The sequence below is a fragment of the Phyllostomus hastatus genome, unplaced genomic scaffold (assembly GCF_019186645.2).
Source record: "Phyllostomus hastatus isolate PE091 unplaced genomic scaffold, TTU_PhHast_1.1 phas_contig_210, whole genome shotgun sequence".
Classification (NCBI taxonomy): domain Eukaryota; kingdom Metazoa; phylum Chordata; class Mammalia; order Chiroptera; family Phyllostomidae; genus Phyllostomus; species Phyllostomus hastatus.
In genome coordinates this window covers 33,141,554-33,158,394 of record NW_025333737.1, presented here as the reverse complement: position 1 = coordinate 33,158,394, position 16,841 = coordinate 33,141,554, and the positions used below count along the sequence as shown (strand labels likewise).

General features: G+C 55.7%; 1 protein-coding gene and 1 long non-coding RNA gene across 3 annotated transcripts; one reads left to right on the top strand and one right to left on the bottom strand.

Moving 5' to 3' along the window:
• Positions 1-10,005: 10,005 nt before the first annotated feature.
• Positions 10,006-12,187, bottom strand: CCL16 (C-C motif chemokine ligand 16). Of its 2 annotated transcripts, none has more exons than XM_045836191.1 (3): positions 12,009-12,187; positions 10,692-10,833; positions 10,006-10,311 (listed from the first exon to the last, which is right to left on the bottom strand). In XM_045836191.1, exons 1-3 carry the CDS (start codon positions 12,082-12,084, stop codon positions 10,107-10,109), a joined length of 423 nt encoding a protein of 140 aa, XP_045692147.1. In that variant the 5' UTR covers positions 12,085-12,187; the 3' UTR covers positions 10,006-10,106. The 2 variants fall into 2 exon arrangements, with proteins under 2 accessions (XP_045692147.1, XP_045692148.1); XM_045836192.1 differs by having other exon boundaries at positions 10,692-10,812; positions 12,009-12,185.
• Positions 12,188-12,323: 136 nt separating this feature from the next.
• LOC123816950 lies at positions 12,324-13,893 on the top strand. Its single transcript, XR_006785358.1, has 3 exons — positions 12,324-12,456; positions 13,032-13,169; positions 13,331-13,893. It is a non-coding gene; the product is annotated as an uncharacterized LOC123816950 (long non-coding RNA).
• The last annotated feature ends 2,948 nt before the right edge of the window (positions 13,894-16,841 follow it).

Sequence of the window (16,841 nt, the reverse complement as noted above, 5' to 3'; positions counted from 1 at the left end):
CGGACAGCCCCTCGCTCAAGGCTGGTTGGGAAGGTTAAGCGAGATGGCGCAAAGAGTTTCACAGTGTCTGGTGCCTCACACGGACTCAGTAGGAAACAGCTGTTACTGTTTCGATTATTCTCTCCCGCTCTCCACTTGGGTTCCTTTCGCTCTCCTCCCCCCTCTTTCTCTCGCTCACGGCCACTTTCTCCATCAGTGACGTGGTGACCGACCCCATGAAGCATCGCCGCTCTGAGGAAGTGTGGGGGAGGGGCCGGTCCTGGGGGCTGGGCCCGCACTGGGGGCACCCCAGCCGAAGCAGTGAGGACTCTGTCTCCCCCACTTTCTGCCGCCGGTCAGCCCCACCACGCACCAGCTCTCTCACCCTGAGCCAAAAAAATGCCTTCACTTTTTCGAGCCCTCTTCCTTGCTGGTGACAGGGGTCGACACTATTACACTACATAGCGTGGCCGGGATAATTCATTGGCGTGTTCTGTCACCAGCCCAGCGGCATGCTTGGCTATGGCACATGCAGCTACCTGAGTTCAAATGACGCAGGCCGACCACCTAGGGGTCATTCTTGGCTTTCCTTTCCCACCCCCCACACCTTTCTTAGGCTGGGGTCCCCCCACGCAGACCGTGCGTAAAGATTTGAGTGCGAGTGGCATATTGGGAGGCGGTCCTGGAAGTTCTGTAGGGAAACAGAAATGAAACCTAAAAGGGAAGAGAGCCACTGTAGGACTCTGGCGGGGTGGGGGTGGTGGTGCGGGGGGGGGCGGGGTGGGGGGGCATCTCGCCATGGCCATGGGCCCCCCTGCTGGGGACCTCTGGGGGACCGTCTCAGAGTAGTCCACTGCCGCCCACGCCCACCCACCTTGGATGCCGGGGAGGGGCTGAGCGATTTGCTCACCGATGATTGCTTGTTGGATTCTGGAACTTGGCTGGAGAGGAAAAGGTCTCCACTCCCTCTGACTCCCTTCCCCACCCCGCGGGCAGTAAGGCAAGAAAGGGAAGCCGGTGGGCACCTTGCCAGCCCTGCAGCCGCCCTGCCAGCCGCAGGCGGCTGCTGGAGCCCAGGAGTGGGGCAGCTGGAGGTCTCATTGTTATTCAACCTCAGCATTGAGTCAAGGGAGCCCGTTCAGACCAGAGCCAAGGGAAACCACAGGGCAAGTGCCTTGTTCCATATCTGCTCTTGCATCAGCTCCAAGCGCAGCTGCATCTCTGTCCTCTTGGCAAAGCAAAGGGCCACTGTTTACTGGGCTGCCGGTCAGGACTCTGATACTCGGCCTCCTTCTCTCTCATGGGGATCCTGCTCCTTCCACCCGGGCATCTCGGGGGGGCTTATTGATTTTTGGTTGCAAGCAGCAGAACTCTGATTTAAATTGAGCTTAACCAAAAAGGAAACTTAATGACTCCCGTAACTGGAAAGTATAGGAAGTGTTGGGTTTCAGGTCCGGTTTGATCCAGAGGCTCGAACAATGGCATCAGGGGTTTCTTACACTCCACTTCTCCCCTCTGCTCCTTGTGGATTGCTGCCCAGTTTTCTTCTCCTAAAAGTGCCGGGGCTTCCTTTATCCAGCGGTGGGGGGAAGGGACAAAGCTGTAGGTTGTCCGAGTCTCTCTTTGTTGTAGCTCAGCCAACCCCAGTAAAGAGCACACTCGGGGAGCGACTTGGCCTGGCCCTTGGTGGAGGCGTGGTGGGTTTTGTGTGCATCTCTGGGACTGACCTCTGCAGATGGGTGTGGGAAAGGCCATGGGGACCGACACGGAGCTGTCCCCGTGCACCGTGAGGGCGAACGCGGGGTGGGGCCCCTTCCCTCTACTGCCCTGACTCTTTCCTGTACATGACGCTGCCGGCCGGGGGCAGGGCCACGCCAGACTCCTCTGAACGTTTCAGGGAGACGTCAGGGAGACGGCTGGCTTGTACCCCAGCCTGCAGCCATGTGAGCCGCTGAGAGGGAGGTATTAGAGGTCTCTGGTCCCAGACGAGGTCTCTGGTCCTAGACGTCCTCTGGTCCCCGTCACCTGGGATTTCTTTTTGCCGATCAGTTTCCTCCCATGTTGCCTGATCCTTTTGCTTGTTTTGCAGCCATCTCTCCGCTTTCCTCTCTCTTGGCTTCCTGTCCCCTGTGTGTGCAGGACAGTTTAGTTTTCCCCCTTGTTTCTTTTCTCCCTTCTAACCCGTGACCTAAAATTCCCGTCTTCCATTCACTCTTCAGTCGACTTTCCGAGGTATTCCTCTAAACAAAAGCCGTTCCTTTTTCAGGAACGCCTCTGGTGCCAGCGGTCAGGATACGTGGTGTTTACAGCTCACTGTGTCACCTTCAGAACAGGCCAGGCCTGGGCCAGAAGCTGGATTGATGGGAATTCTGTGGGCAGACTTCCTGTGATTTAGTGAAATGCACCGGGGAGAAGCAGCTGGCTGTACTTTAATGTATCCTGTGTCCAAGCTCCCACAGCGCCAGGGGAGCCTGCTGACTCTCGGCTCTGGTTGTATCTAAACTGAAGATCTACCTGCCAGATACCAGACAATGTGCTACGGATGCAACTGGAGTTTAAATGGCACCATCTTGACGAGGAAGGTTATTACCTTTCTCAACACCTGAATGATCTGCAAGTGTAATTCGGAGATGATGCCGTGAAGGTTTTTGTTGTATATTTTTATTATAGATGCAGCCCCACCCCCACCCAGAGATTCAAAGTCACAGTCTAATACGAGGCTTGGTTTGAGGGGCAGTGACAGTTACCCCACTCCCATGGGGTTGCTGGTTTGCACCTGCAGGCTCAGGTGCTCCTCGGTGAGCAAATCAAGGCTGCCTGGATTGGGGGCTGAGAGTCCTTTCCAAAGCTGGCCCCTGGATTTAATGCCCTGTCAGTGGTCCCTGGGCCCAAGTCACCGAGTCACGTTGGCACGTGAACGGCGCTCAGTCACTAGCAGCGATGACTGCTCTGCATGTCCTTCTTGCTGTGGGTTCCAGTTAAAAGGACATGGCTCCTAGCGTGACCTTGGTCTTGCCTTCCTGTTCCTCGTTCTCCAGTGTTCTGGGGGGACCTGGGTCCCATCTTGCCCTGAGTTTGAAGCCTATGTCTTTCCCTAGTGTCTCCCCACCCACCCACCCACCAAAGGAGTATGGACTGCACTTTGCAGGATTGGGTTTCCAGTCTCATTTCAGGCATGAGGTCCTAGTCTGAGTGGTTTCCAAAACTTCTTAATGACCAAGAACTGGCCTTGCTCTTGACACTGCTTTTCAGGAGCTTGCAGCTTCCAGATGCTGAGTGGTCCCCTGGATGTGCCCAGTGTGGCTGGTCAGTCCGGCTTTGGGTGTCGCCTGCCCTAAGTTCTGTGGGGCTGTGCTCGGCGTGGCCCCCCAGTCTGCTGTCTGCCTGAGCAAAGACTTGCTCTTGTCCATGTCTAGGCCACACCCCTTGCCGCCCGCACGTCGCTCCGCCGTGGGCCCCGAGGCCACTCGCCTTGCAGGGCAGGGGTGATCGTCGGGACGCAGCAGGGAGGGCTGGTCCTGTGACCTTCCTCGTACCTTCCTGCCCGAGAATTGGCTGATAACCATCAGCTCTCTGCTCGTCGGTAATTCTCATCATCCCCTCCCCCACCCCTTCCTCATGGTGCAGCATTCTCTCTCTGGGAGGGGGGGCCGTCAGGGCTGGGTCTCTGGTGTCGCCAGGTGCCGGGCACGTCACCTGTGTTCACTGGTGGGATCCTCCTAGTAACCGGCAACCGCGGCTCTCTCGGTCTCCATTTTACAGCCAAGGACACGGAGGCCGGGAGAGGTTGAACACTTTGCACGGCAACACACCAACCAACCAACCAACACGTGCTCAGTGCTCACATCTTTAAAAATCCTGCCTGGAAACCTGCACCGCTTCTGGCTCTCGCCCTAAATCTCGCTTTTCTGCACAAAAAAAAGTTTTCAGAAGAGCTGTCTGTGTACAGTCCTAGTGCCCACCCCCACAGCTCTCACTCTGCCCCCTGACCCCCTGGCTGGGGGTCTCTCGCCGTTTCCCACTGCGACTTCTCCTCGAAGTCCCCGATGGCCTTACGGGTCAGGTCAGCGGCCATGTCTCTATGCTTCCTTCATCTCCCGGCGCACTCATCACTTCTGACTACGTTCTCGTTCTTGAAGTATTCTCTTGTCTTGGCTCACAGGCTACCACACTCTCAGTTTTCTCGCAGGCGGTCTCCCTGTCACTCCTCCAGCGCGTTTATGAGTCCTTCTGTGTCTCCGTGTTCGACCGTCCCTGAGCCCCTCGCTCGCGATCATCGCGCCCTCTGCCCCGCGGACCCTGCCTGGCCCCACGGCTTTCTGTCTAGAGTGGACTGTTCCCTGCGTTCCAGACTCGCCGAGCCAGCGCCCCCCACTGGGCACGGCCACTGGATACCTCGCCAGCATTTCCGAGTGAGCGAACGTGGGCCCGATAGAGCGTCCGGCTCCACCCCCTCCCTCGCGCTCCCCGCTCCTTCCCCATTGCTACCGACCGCACCCACATCCACTCCAGCCCAGCGTCGCCTCTGCGTAGGTCTTCGCGTCGCACTTCACTTTCTTGCGCCTCGCAGAGGTGGCTCGGAGTTTACAAACGGACGGACGTGTGGCGGCTCGGCCCTGAGCAAGCCCCCGCCCGCCCCCCGTCCCCCTGGCCCCGCGCCGTCCTTCCAGCGGCACACTTTGGAGTCGCAGCGTTTCATTCAGAGCTTCTTTTTCATCATTACGGTATCTGTTATGGTGACCTGTGATGGGTGGTCCCGGCGTTCCTATTGTGCTAGTTTTGGGCTCCCCGTGAACTGCACCCAGAAAACAACAAACTTAACTCGTAAATGCTGTGTGTGTTCTGACTGCTCCGTGGATGCGTCATTCTTCGTCGTCTCCCCTCCCTGCACCGCCCTGCCTCCTGAGACCCAACACTCTTGACATTGGGCCGACAGGTAACCGCCTAAGGGTCTGCGTGGAAGGGAGGGTTGCACGTCTCTCGCTTCAAAGCAGGAGCCAGGAGTGGTTCAGCTCTGCCACGAAGGCAGGATGAGGGCCAAGAAAGCGGGCCTCCTATCCCAAACAGCCAAGTTGTGAATGCAAAGGAAAAGATCTTTTTTTTCCAGATTTTAAAAATGTACTTATTTTCAGAGAGGAGAAAGGAGGGAGAAAGAGGCCCCCCTGTCTGAAGTGGCCACACAGTCCTGTCCCCAGACCTTGAGAGCCACCTGGGAGTCTTCTCAGGTCCCCAGTCCATAGTCCATGGGGACCCAAAGCTCCCACCAGACTTCTGTGAGTCCCCAGGGACTGAACCTCACGCCCCTCACCCTCAGATTCCTCGCTCTGGTGGTGCTGGCCCTGTCTCACAGCTCTGGCAACCTCAATGGGGGGTTAGCTCCCCTGTCGCTGTGCCCCAAGCCACTCACGTTAAGTATTCCAGGAGCTGAATGATTGATGTACCTTTTGAGGGCTCCAGAGGGGAGGGAGGTTCTGCCACTCACTTACTGGCCTCTAGCCCATTCCCCAACTCCTTTCTGCCCCTCCTCTGGCACATAAGGGCAAAACGGTCCCTCTTGTTGGTTGGAGAGCGCTGCCACCACCACCAACCCTGAAGTCTCGGCCCCTGCCTATAGCCATGTCCTGGGGGGTGGTTTCCCGTCCTAACAGGAGTGACTGATACCTTTTCTTAACAAAAGTTGTTTCCTCCAGAAGAGGGATTCTTTTTCCAGCTGCCGAGAGAAGAACAACATTTTGCTGTGACGGTGAGAGGCAGCGTTGGGATTTCAGCCCAGATCTGTCCTAGATCTGAGTTTGGAGCCAATGCTTTTAAACCGCAGCATCAGCTGTGTCCCCCAGATGCCACAGTGCGGGCCGCTGATGGCTCTCCATGGCGGCTCACACACACACACACACGTACACCTGTGCTTTCTCGCAGGGGAAATGCATGGTCATCTGGCCCACCTGGGAAGGTTGTTCTGAAGGTTGAACAACATTTCTTACAAACCTGTCAAATCTAGCCTCAGGACATCTGATCACCTGGTCCAAATCCTCGCCGTGGGTTGGACAGCTGCACAGAAAGGGGACAGACCTCTGGACGCCAGGTAGGAAGCTCTTTGTGCTCCCCAGAGCTGCGTCCTCACTTTCTTTCCTCCCTGCCCCTCCCAGTAGTTCCCCAGTTGCTGTGGGTGGCCTTTACCCAGCTGAAGCGAACTTTTTCTCTGACGGAGGCATGGAGAGCCCACTATTCTAGCCCTTATGTTCTACCCCCCCCCAGGTGATTACCTGTGTTCCACAGGCCGAAGGTCATGGATGCTGTTTGGGTGTGTGGTTATGTGGGCGATGTCGTCTTCACTTGAGAGTGATCAGGGCTGGGAAACACCTGTGTGTCCGAAGGAAGAGGTTTTCTCTCTCTCTCTCTCTCTCTCCCTCCCCCACTTTCTTTTTCACCAGGGATCTGTCTACCTTGAAAGGACAGGGATAGCCCTCTTTAAAAATAGCCGAATGCACCTAAGAAAAGTACTTCTATTTCAGGGAATTCTACGGTTCCCTGCCTTTGACCTTGGTGCTGGCTAGGGACTTTGAAACTTCCTGCTGCCTTGGGTGTGCCGTCGAACTTGTCCTGGCCCCTACGTCAGCCCAAGCCCTGTCTGCCCTCCTTGTTTACTCCGGCCTCCGCAAGCAGAGGCCCGGACCTGACCACATTGCACTGGGTAGCCATTCGGTCATTCCTGACAGGTGAGCTGTAACCCCTCAGTTTCGAGAGCGAGAAAGGGTGGGGCAAGGAATTTCTGGATCGAGGCACAGGAATGAGTCCCAGGAGGGAACTAACGCGCTCGGGGCCCTGGCCCGCTGTGGAGGGATCAGGGCAGGAAAAGCGCTGGTCAGAGTCTCAGGTCCTTCCCTGCCCGAGCCCCTGCCTGGACAGCATGGTGACTGGTGTGTGAGTTAAAGTGCTTTTGGCATGAGGAACAGCAACCACGACCTGTTGGCTCTGGCTACTGTAAACCACAGCGGGGGATTCCCAAGATTCCCACGGGGGGACGCATGGGTTTGCACAACGGGCCAGGGAATGTTGTTCAGCTTCAGGAAGGAAGGGACTTTGTCATGACGTGACACAGATGGACTTCAAAGACACAGCCTGAATGAGGCACACCAGGTACAGAAGGGCACACGCTGGGTGGTCCCACTCGCACGCGGTAACTGGAGAGGTCACAGAGACGGGCCGTGGGACGGTGGTTTCCAGGGGCCGGGGGTAGGATGTTCTTGCTCAGTGGGGTCAGAGTCCCAGTTCTGGGTGCTGGGCAGGCCCCGGAGACGGTGGCGGCGCTGGCTGCACAGCTGTGTGAGTGCACCTGATGCTGTTGAACTGTCCCCTTACAATTTTACACTGAAAAATAGTAAGTATAGTTTACCAGGCACAAACCCAAACTGACCTAAACCAACAAACAGTTGTTCCAGAGGGGTGAAACGCCAACATGGCCCTTCAGGAATTGGGAAAAAAATGGGAAGAATGCTGGGGCATCTCATGGAACAAAAAGACTAGCTAAACCTCCACGCCTTGAGTGGGGACGGGAAACAGGGCAGCTCCAGGGACTTCAGGGCAAGAGCTCGTAGGCCTCTTCCCTTGGGGTGCTGCTCCGACAGCAACCTGACAGCAACCTGACGTGTTTCTCCGGTCCAGGTTTCACCTGCCAGAAAGAGTCTGCTTGGTCAGCTATGGGCAGGTGGCCATCAGGTAGATTAACTTCGGTGGGGGTGGGGTGGCAGGCGCATGTGTTACCACTGGTGACCACAAGGGGGAGCTATGGGTCTGTTCATCAGAATCCAAGTCCTTGCATGGCCAGTGTTCAGAATGATTACTTTTCCAATTTATTTGTTTCTTTTAATTATATATCTTTAATTGCCTGATTTTTGTTTTGTCTGCACAACAGCATTTTGGGGGCATGTTGACTCTTGTCTGAGTCAGCTTCCTGCTGTTGAACGGGAGGCAGAAGGTTGGCAGGAAGGGGGCATGGAGTACGTCTGTCTGGCCTTGGTGCCTTGCAAACTCCCCAAGCCCCACCCTGACAGAATTCTCAGGGGAATGCTGAGAAGCTTCTGAAAAAACTGAATTTTATTTTTCTCCCACCCTAAGCAGAAAGGAGGCAGGGAGTTAGGAATCAAGCAGACAATAAGGGAAATTTTCTTTATTGAATGATTGGGGTTTGGGCCCAGATTTTTACCCCCAGCCTAGCCTAATGCCCTTTCCCTGCCCTGAAAAGCTCAGTGTAGGAGCTAGAGGTTCTCACGCTTCTTTTGTGTCTGCGCTCTCCGTACCCAGGTGACCTGGGGGCAGGCCAGATCTTCCGGGACCTAGCAAAGCCTCAGCAAGAGGGACAAAGATCATTTCCTGTCTGACTAAGAAAAAGTTATGGTTTTTCTTTTTCTTTTTTCCCCATCACCGTTTATTTCCTCCATATACCCTCTTCTGCCTCACCCACCCCCCAACACCTGTTTTTTTTTTTTTTTAGGGTTTTGTAAGTGTTCATTTGAGCCAAACTGGTGACATAGACAGGGGAAGGAGCTCTGAAATGTTGCCCCAAGGTGTGTGTTAAAATAAAATAAATAAATAACAGAAGAAAAAAAGAGAGTTATAAATAAGGTAAGGATGGACAGGAGATGTCGAGAGTTCTATGGGCGTCTGCGTGAGTCAGAGGCCAGAGATGGTCTGGCTGGCCTGACGCTGGACGCGGATACTCAGACGCTCCTACCTATGCTCTCACGGCTGTTGTGAGAACGTAGGTAGGAAAATCTTAGATGTTTCACGCAGAAACTTTTTTTTTACTGACTTGTCCCCTAGAGCAAGGGACATAAAGGAAAGAATAAACAAATGGGACCTCATCAAAATTAAAAGCTTCTGCACAGCTAAAGAAAACAGTATCAAAATTAAAAGAGAAACAACTGTATGGGAAAACATATTTGCCAATGATACCTCAGACAAGGGTTTAATCTCCAAAATATATAAAGAATTTACACGACTGCACTCTAAGAAGACAAGCAACCCAATTAAAAAATGGGCAAAGGACTTGAACAGACACTTCTCCAAGGAGGACATACAGAAAATCCAAAGACACATGAAACGATGTTCAATATCACTAGCTATCAGAGAGATGCAAATTAAAACCACAGTGAGATACCACTTCACACCAGTCAGAATGGCCATCATAAACAAAGCAACAAACAACAAGTGTTGGAGAGGTTGTGGAGAAAAGGGGACCCTAGTGCACTGTTGGTGGGACTGCAGACTGGTACAACCACTATGGAAAGCAGCATGGAACTTCCTCAGAAAATTCAAAATGGATCTGCCTTTTGACCCAGCAATTCCACTGCTGGGATTATATCCTAAGAACCCTGAAACACCAATCCAAAAGAACCTATGCATCCCAATGTTCATAGTAGCACAATTTACAATAGCCAAGTGCTGGAAGCAACCTAGATGCCCATCAGTAAATGAATGGATCAAAAAACTATGGTACATTTACACAATGGAACTCTATGCAGCAGAAAGAAAGAAGGAGCTCCTACCCTTTGCAACAGCATGGATGGAGCTGGAGAGCATTATGCTAAGTGAAACAAGCCAGTCAGTGAAAGACAAATACCATATGATCTCACCTTTAACAGGAACCTAAACAACAAAACAAAGAAACAAAATATAACCAAAGACACTGAAATAGAGGACAGGCTGATGGTGACCGGAGGGGAGAGAAGAGGGAATTTCAGGGGACATTGGGAAGGGTTTATGGGAACAAACTTAAAGGACACATGGACAAAAACTAGGGGGAGGGTGGTAATGGGAGGGAGGTGGGGAGGGTTGGGAGGGTGGGCTGGATTGGGAATAAAAGGGAGAAAACTGTACTTGAACAATGATTACAATAAAATAAAAAAGAACGGCTGTTGTGTTGGTGTGAGGTGGGGGTTAGCAGGACGGGAAAGGTGTCTTTCTGTGTGACAAGGATGTATGTCTGCTCCCCTCCCTTCACACCAGCATTCCCTCCAGAGACTGAGAAACTGTTTCAAATACTTTTATTATTTTTTGTATCACTGGCTCATTTCTCTGAATCTGACTGTGTCATTCAGACCACAGGGCTGCCCTCGCTTCTCATGGGGTCACCCCTTTCTCCCCTGAGCCGGGGCTCCCGCGGGGGCCTGGTTGTCATGGGGCGTGGAGCCGCTGGTCTTTCTACGATCGAACCGGTTCATCCGGGCACGTTCCTGGGGGGGCAGCAAAGGCAGGTTGGGGTCCTTGAGGTGACCTTGAACCCACCCGCTGCTAGGATTGGCGCAGATCTCCCGCTGCTTCTTGGTGACGAAGCTGTGGAGGCAAAATGAGACTGTCAGGGGCAATGGAGTAGGAGGGGCCTGTCCACACTCCCCCCACTTCTAGCTCACACGGGGCTCACCCAGGCCTCCCCGATCTTGCTTTTATCAGAGGGCCCCCCTCTCTGGCTTCTAGACCTCATCAACGCTTTTTTTCAGCTCCTTCCCCACTCTGTCTAGACCGCCAGGCTGGGCTGCATTATCAGCACCATGTACTGGGCCACACAGCTGTAAGCAGGAAAATCAAGAATCACACCCAGGCCTGTCCTGTGAGGTTCACAGCCCTTCACCGCAACTCTCCTCTGTCCAGTGTGGAGACTTCTTGGTTCTGAGCACTCCTTCCCGCCCTGCAGAGGTATCTGTAGGGACGCTTACATGATGGCCGGCAGGTGACAGTTGAGGGCCTTTCTGTACCCCGCCACCAGTTTCCTCGGCAGTACTCTCTCCTGGTACTTCATGCAGCAGGTGTGCGAAACGTTCACCGCCTCAACCATTTCTGCAGGAATCACACTGAACGCTGAGCGAGGGAGGCAGAGAGGGAGCCCGTGACCTCCCTCTCCCACCCGCTGCGCCCCACCCCTGTGACGGCCGTGCAGTCCGTTAGCAGGGACTGGCTGCAGCCGGCGGCGGAGCTCGGAACCTCTCAGGAGCAGCAGCAGCAGCCAGCCGATCCATGTTTTGGGTGGGCCATTTTCTCTTTCTTGAGGCCTGAACCCATGGCACGGGCCTGCTTGGCCCCCCCAAAGGGTACTGTGGCCCCCTCCCACCCACCACATGCACCTCTGCACACAGTGACACTCGTGTCCTTGGTTCTCGAAGCAAAGTTGACAAAGACCGGGGCATCCTGAGAGTGTGAGTGACCCTTGCTCCCCCAAATATTTACACGGGCAGAGGCAGGCTTGGCTGCATGCCAGGGGTGGCCGTAGGCAGGCAGGAAGGGCTGGGGCAGTGGTGGGCAGGTATGTGGAAGAACAGAGCGACTTGGTCCCTTCCCTGTCACCAGGTCCTCCGAAGTGATGGTAGCGGCCGGGGCAGGGAGCGGGCAAAGTGACCCTCCCTCTCCACAGCCCCCAAGCACCCTGCAGCGCTAAAACCTGCCGACCTCTGCTCTTTCCAGCAGGCTTGATTTGGGTCTAGGCTGGGGGGTGGAGACGGGGGTCAGGAAACCCCAAATGGCACACTCGGGCATCCCATTGGGACTCCTTTTGGCCGCACGATAGTCCCAGCCATGGGGCCGCACAGTACCAGGAACGCGCGTCTGGGTTCAGGCTCCGCACCCCGGAGCTCAGCAGCCCCAGCAGCGCTTCAGCCTGCCCCCCAGCACGCGGGGTCCTGCTCTGCCAGAGGCCAGCCTGTCCCCACCCACCTGCCTTGCCTGCCTGTTCACCGCAGGCGTTTATTGTTGTCTCTTCTGCTACCTCCTCGGTCCCTCTTCCTAAGGGCTCCGTCCTTGGGACCTCCAGCGTAACCTTGACCCAGCTCCCCGGAGCTGCCCAACCCCAGAAGGATCCGGACTGCAGCCCAGCTCTACTTACAAAGGGGCAGAGTTTAAAGACAGCAGCTAAGTTGCACGAGGGGAGAGGCCCCTAGGGGGGAGGACAGAGGTCTGAAAGCTCTCTCCAGTGTCACCCCGCCGCCAGCTGGCCCGTTCCCCTTTCTCATCGTTGCCCTCTAAGGGACAGGCGGACTCACTCGTCTGGCTGGGAGAAACAGAAGTGATGGTGAGGGTGAGGATGAGGAGGAAGAGGGCAGCCGTGGAGGCCTTCATCCCCCCTAGTGGGGCAGTGCAGCCTCAGGGGAGGGCTGCGCGAAGATGTGCTTCTTTCTGCTGGTCGTTCCCTCTCTGACCTCTCAGCTCTCTGGACTCTGACCCCTTCAGAGTAGGTGGGGGAGAGAGGAGAAACGGGCCTCTCTCTGCAATCAATGCACGGTCGCTGCACCGGAAGGCCGCGGGGGGCGGGGCCTGGCGCGAAGCGGGATTCGGCGCGATTTGAGTTCCTCGTGCGCAGGGAACCGGCGGCGAACTGTGCTGTGTGTCAGCCACCCCGCGTGTCCTGTTTCACTGACCCCTCGCGTTGTGAAGTAGACGATTACTCCTGTTTCACAAGTGAGGCCACTGAGGCCTAGAGAAGGCACTTCGGTGAGTTGCCCAAGGCCACACGGGTCGCAGGCTGACGGGCGGCGCTGGAAGCCGGCTCCACGCGATTCCTCCGCGTCACCTGCCAACCTCTGTGTGTCCCCCCCCTCGCGGGTGGTCGGACTTTGGGAGGGTCAGGGAGAGCGCAGACTGAGGCAAGGGTAGGGTTTCGTGGTCTGCAAAGGAGGCGCCCCCACCCGCGGTCCAAGGACACGTGTGTGAATTGGCTCGTTCGTGTCGCAGATTATGCTACGCATACTCCAAAGAGACAGTGTGCCTGGTCCTCGTGTTTTTGTTTTCTGCTGGGGTGTTTGGCTCGTTTGCCGGTTCCCGTTTATCTCTCCGGACCTTGGACTCTAAATCAGCTTTCGGTGTCCCATGGCCGCGAATGCCCTTCGTGTGGATGTCTCCAACCTGCCACCATGGCCAGCAGAGGGCGCTCTAACACCGCGAGCCTGGCAGTCTGCGCGCGTCCCACGTTCCACCTTCTGCCTGCTGCCTTTGGCTAAGGCCGGACCCGCCCCTCCCCCCGCCCTCCCCTCCCCCACCCCGCATCTTCTCTCTCCCGACTGCCCCAGGACCCCGCTCCACGTTGGAGGCAGCTTTCAGAGGAGAGATGGAACGTACACGGGATTTTGCTGTTGATGGACCCTGAGCTCTAGAGACCCGGGGCAGTGTTTCAGGAGACGAGAGTGGAGGCGGCAGGGGCGGAACCGGTAATACGGAGATCCTCGTGGGGCTTGCCTTTTGGCCTGACTGCACATAACATGCAGTGCAACTGGCCTTGGTGGGTTCAAGGCAGCCGTCGTGAAGCTGCAGCTTTTTAGGAGGGTGAGGAGGGTATGTATGTGGGGTTCCCCCTTGACCTCTGTTTAAGGACACAAGGAGGTCTGAGAAAGTCTGGGTGTACCCGTCGCATGCGGACCCCCTCTCTGCCCTTGTCTGTGGACGGCTGGAGGCCAGGGAAGAGTGGCCATCGTTCCGCGCATGCTCTCACTCCGAGTACGTAGAGCGCCTCCTTGAACCCTGAACGTGGGCCTCAGAGCCTCTGGGGACAGCTGGGTGTCATTCTCGGGGCATAAACCTCCTCTTCCTTCCTTCCTTCCTTCCTTCCTTCCTTCCACCCACTCATCCATGCATTATTCATCCATCCATCCCTTTCCCGAGCACCTAGTATGGCCTAGGCTTTCTGCTAGGCTCTGTGGGGGGCACAAAAATGAGTGAAACAATGCAGTACAACCTGATACATGTACGTGGATGGGGAAGGGGTGCGGAGAATGTGTCCATGAATCATCCCTGTCCCGGGAAGCAGTGAACAGAGGCCCTGGGCGCCGCGCAGAGAAAAGGACTATGGCGTTTGCTACGGAGAGGCCTTTGTGAAGATCTACCTGCCAAACGAGGTGATCATTCTTAGCTCTACACTTGTAAAGGCTCAGTAAAACAATGCACATAGAAGACACTGAAAAAAATGGTGTCTGTTATTATCGTGATTACTTATTGTGCAAAGGTGGCCTCCGCACCGAGTGTCTTTATCGCTTTCTTTTCTTTAATTTTTTAAACGATTTGCTTTATTTATTTTTAGTAAGAGGAGAACGGAGGGAGAAAGAGAGGGAGAGAAACATCCATGTGTGGTTGCCTTTCGAGTGTCCTCTGTGGGGGACCTGGCCCACAACCCAGGCATGTGTCCTGACTGGGGAATCGAACCAGTGACCCTTTGGTTCGCAGGGTTGCCCTCAATCCACTGAGGTACACTGGCCAGGACTCTTTCTCGCTTTCTGCTCAGCTTCCCACTACTCGCTTCATAGGCCTGGCCCATTTCTTTGCAGCAGACTCTGGCCAACCTTCTGCAGAGCAAGGTTGGGTGCTGAGGGTGCCCCTGGGCTGGGCTCAGCAATGTCTCAGGGCCAGTGGGTGGCTTTAGGAGAAATGAATGAGGGCGGGAGGACACCACTGACCTTCCATTCCAGGCGGGGCAGCTCCCAGGAGGTGTGGCTCAGCTGGCAGCTGGGAGGAAGCTTTGGGGGGAGGTGGGGGGAGGCTTGGTCTTTCTCTTTAAGACTCCGGGCTGTGTCCTTCCCCACCACTTCTGGGTCACTCAGATCTACCCCAGCTCCTGGATGTAGGCCATCGCTGGGGTCAGCACCGACGGAACAGCCCTTTTTGGCGAGGAAGCTATGGAAAGAGGGGGAGAAGGATTACACACCACAGGCTGGGCAGCTAGGAAGGAGAGCTTGTCCTTCCTCCCTCCCTCACAAACCCCTCGCCTGGCCTGGAGGCAGCCCAGGGCCAGCTTCCGTTCTGAGACAGACACTTCAGCCCTCAGGGCCCCTGAACCCACCTGTTCTCCCTGTCTCCACCCAGGAAGCACCCTTCCGCCTTCTCTTCCCCGCCACACACTTAATGCCTCCCCAGCCACAGGGCCAGCTCCGGCCCCCAGAAGGCCCCAGAGTGGCCAGAAGGCCCTTAGGTTGTCCCCCAACTTCCTCTCCCCATGTCAACACACCTGAGAGGCCCCCTGGGGAGTCCCATTCTGCATTCTGCCCATCCCGTGCCCCGGTGTGGTGTGTGAGGGGCACCCACACAACTCTAGGCTAGGAGCACCGGCCGCTGGGTCATAGTCGCGTGTGATCCGCTGGCACAGGACGGCGTGGGAGGCGTGGGTGCAGCCGCACCCCGTGGGCTGGGCAGGCCCTCCCAAGGAGAGAGCGTGAGGGAGCTGGAGCTGGGCCGTAGTTCAAGGGGACACCCGAAGGGAGGAAGCAGGAGGGAAGGAGGAGGTAGCCCTGAAGAACGGGGAGACGTGGCTGTGGAGGGACCCACAGCTGGCCCCTCACCTCCTCCTCCTCCTCCATCAGCAATCACCCTGCCTCCTGCCGTTCACCCTCCGAGGAGGACAGGCTGGTGGCTTCCACTCCACCATGAGGAGCTGCAAAGCCTAGGTCACCTCAGTGAGCACAGGTTATCCCCAGCGGGGGGGGGGGGGGGCTGGCTGGCCGAGACACGAGTTATCCAAGTCAGGGCCAGGCTTCGTCACTGTGATCCACTGTTGCTATTTGGAGATTCAGTAATGAATTAGAGATGACTCTTACATGCAGATGTCGTACCTTATTTTCTTTCTTTTTTTTTTAAGATTTTATTTATTTATTTTTTAGAGAGGGAAGGGAGGGAGAAAGAGAGAGAGAGAGAAACATCGATGTGCGGTTGCTGGGGGCCATGGCCTGAAACCTAGGCATGTGCCCTGACTGGGAATCGAACCTGCGATGCTTTGGTTCGCAGCCCGCGCTCAATCCACTGAGCTATGCCAGCCAGGGCTCGTACCTTATTTTCATTCTTCTCTATACACCAAAATATTCTGGAAGGGCAGGAACCTAGTAGGTCTGGATCTGCTGGTTTTTCTAACACCCACAAAGTGTGACATAGAGTAGTCGCTCAGTAATTCCCCGAGGGACAGTGAATATCCAGTTCAGGGTCCCAGAGGAAAGGAGGCGGGTGCTCTGGCTGGGCCGTGAGGGAAGGGTTTAGGGGGCACTGGAATTGACCTATGAAGGGCGGGTTGGGTTTGCTCAGAATTGAGAGGAGGGGCGTTTCCGCCAGAGGGATGGCAGAAACAGGGAAGTGAGAGAGCACATGCTGTTTTGGAGGAAGTGGGGAAACAGAGTCCCCGAGTCTTGGGCAGTGAACTCAGACCCAACCTGCCCTCATGTCCTCCAAGACCTTGATTGACAGATGCTTGGTCAGCAAGGTGGGTCCTGGTCCCCACCCTTTATTTCTGCTCGGCTGCCGCTGTCACAACCCAAATCCTTGACCAGCAAACGCCTGGCTCTACCACGCAGAGCTGAGGTGCTCGGTGCCCTCATTTCATTCTGCCCAGCCGACCGCCTGGCCAGCCGAGGACCCAGGGAGGCCACACGCACCCATTCCCCTGAGGTCCAGTGCGGTTTCAGTGCAACAACTCTCGACCATTGTCGCCAAGGCTCTGAAACCAAATCACTGCCGAGAAGCTGCTGTGGCCGTCACTCAGTCGTGTAAGCCAGGGCTCTGTGGGCTGGGGCCGACTCCACACCCTGCATTCCCCGGGACGCACACAGACAGCGCTGAGAGCCCCAGAGAAGACCGAAGCTGAGTCCCAATGGAGACCAGAACCCTGAGCATCTGTGTCTGCTTTTTCCTCTCCCCAAATCCCGACACGATGACAGAATAAATACGAAAACAAAAATGCATTCATAGTAGCAGTAGGGGATCAGAAAAGATGGTATTGGCTGGATATGAGGTGAGAAATTTGTGTTCTGTATAAAGGACACGCATGGGCTTGGTGGCAAAACCCCAGGAGGCGGAAAATCCTTACACCCTCACACAGGGGAAGGAGAAGGTGATTGAAAAGGCGTTTA

What these genes read in the sequence shown, in the direction of transcription:
- CCL16 (XM_045836191.1), bottom strand. Translation starts at nt 12,084, where the DNA reads ATGAAGGCCTCCACGGCTGCCCTCTTCCTCCTCATCCTCACCCTCACC. An exon ending in TGTTTCTCCCAGCCAGACGA is followed by an intron (nt 10,834 to 12,008) that starts GTGAGTCCGCCT and finishes TCCCTCGCTCAG; the next exon opens with CGTTCAGTGTGATTCCTGCA. An exon ending in TGTCACCTGCCGGCCATCAT is followed by an intron (nt 10,312 to 10,691) that starts GTAAGCGTCCCT and finishes TTGCCTCCACAG; the next exon opens with CTTCGTCACCAAGAAGCAGC.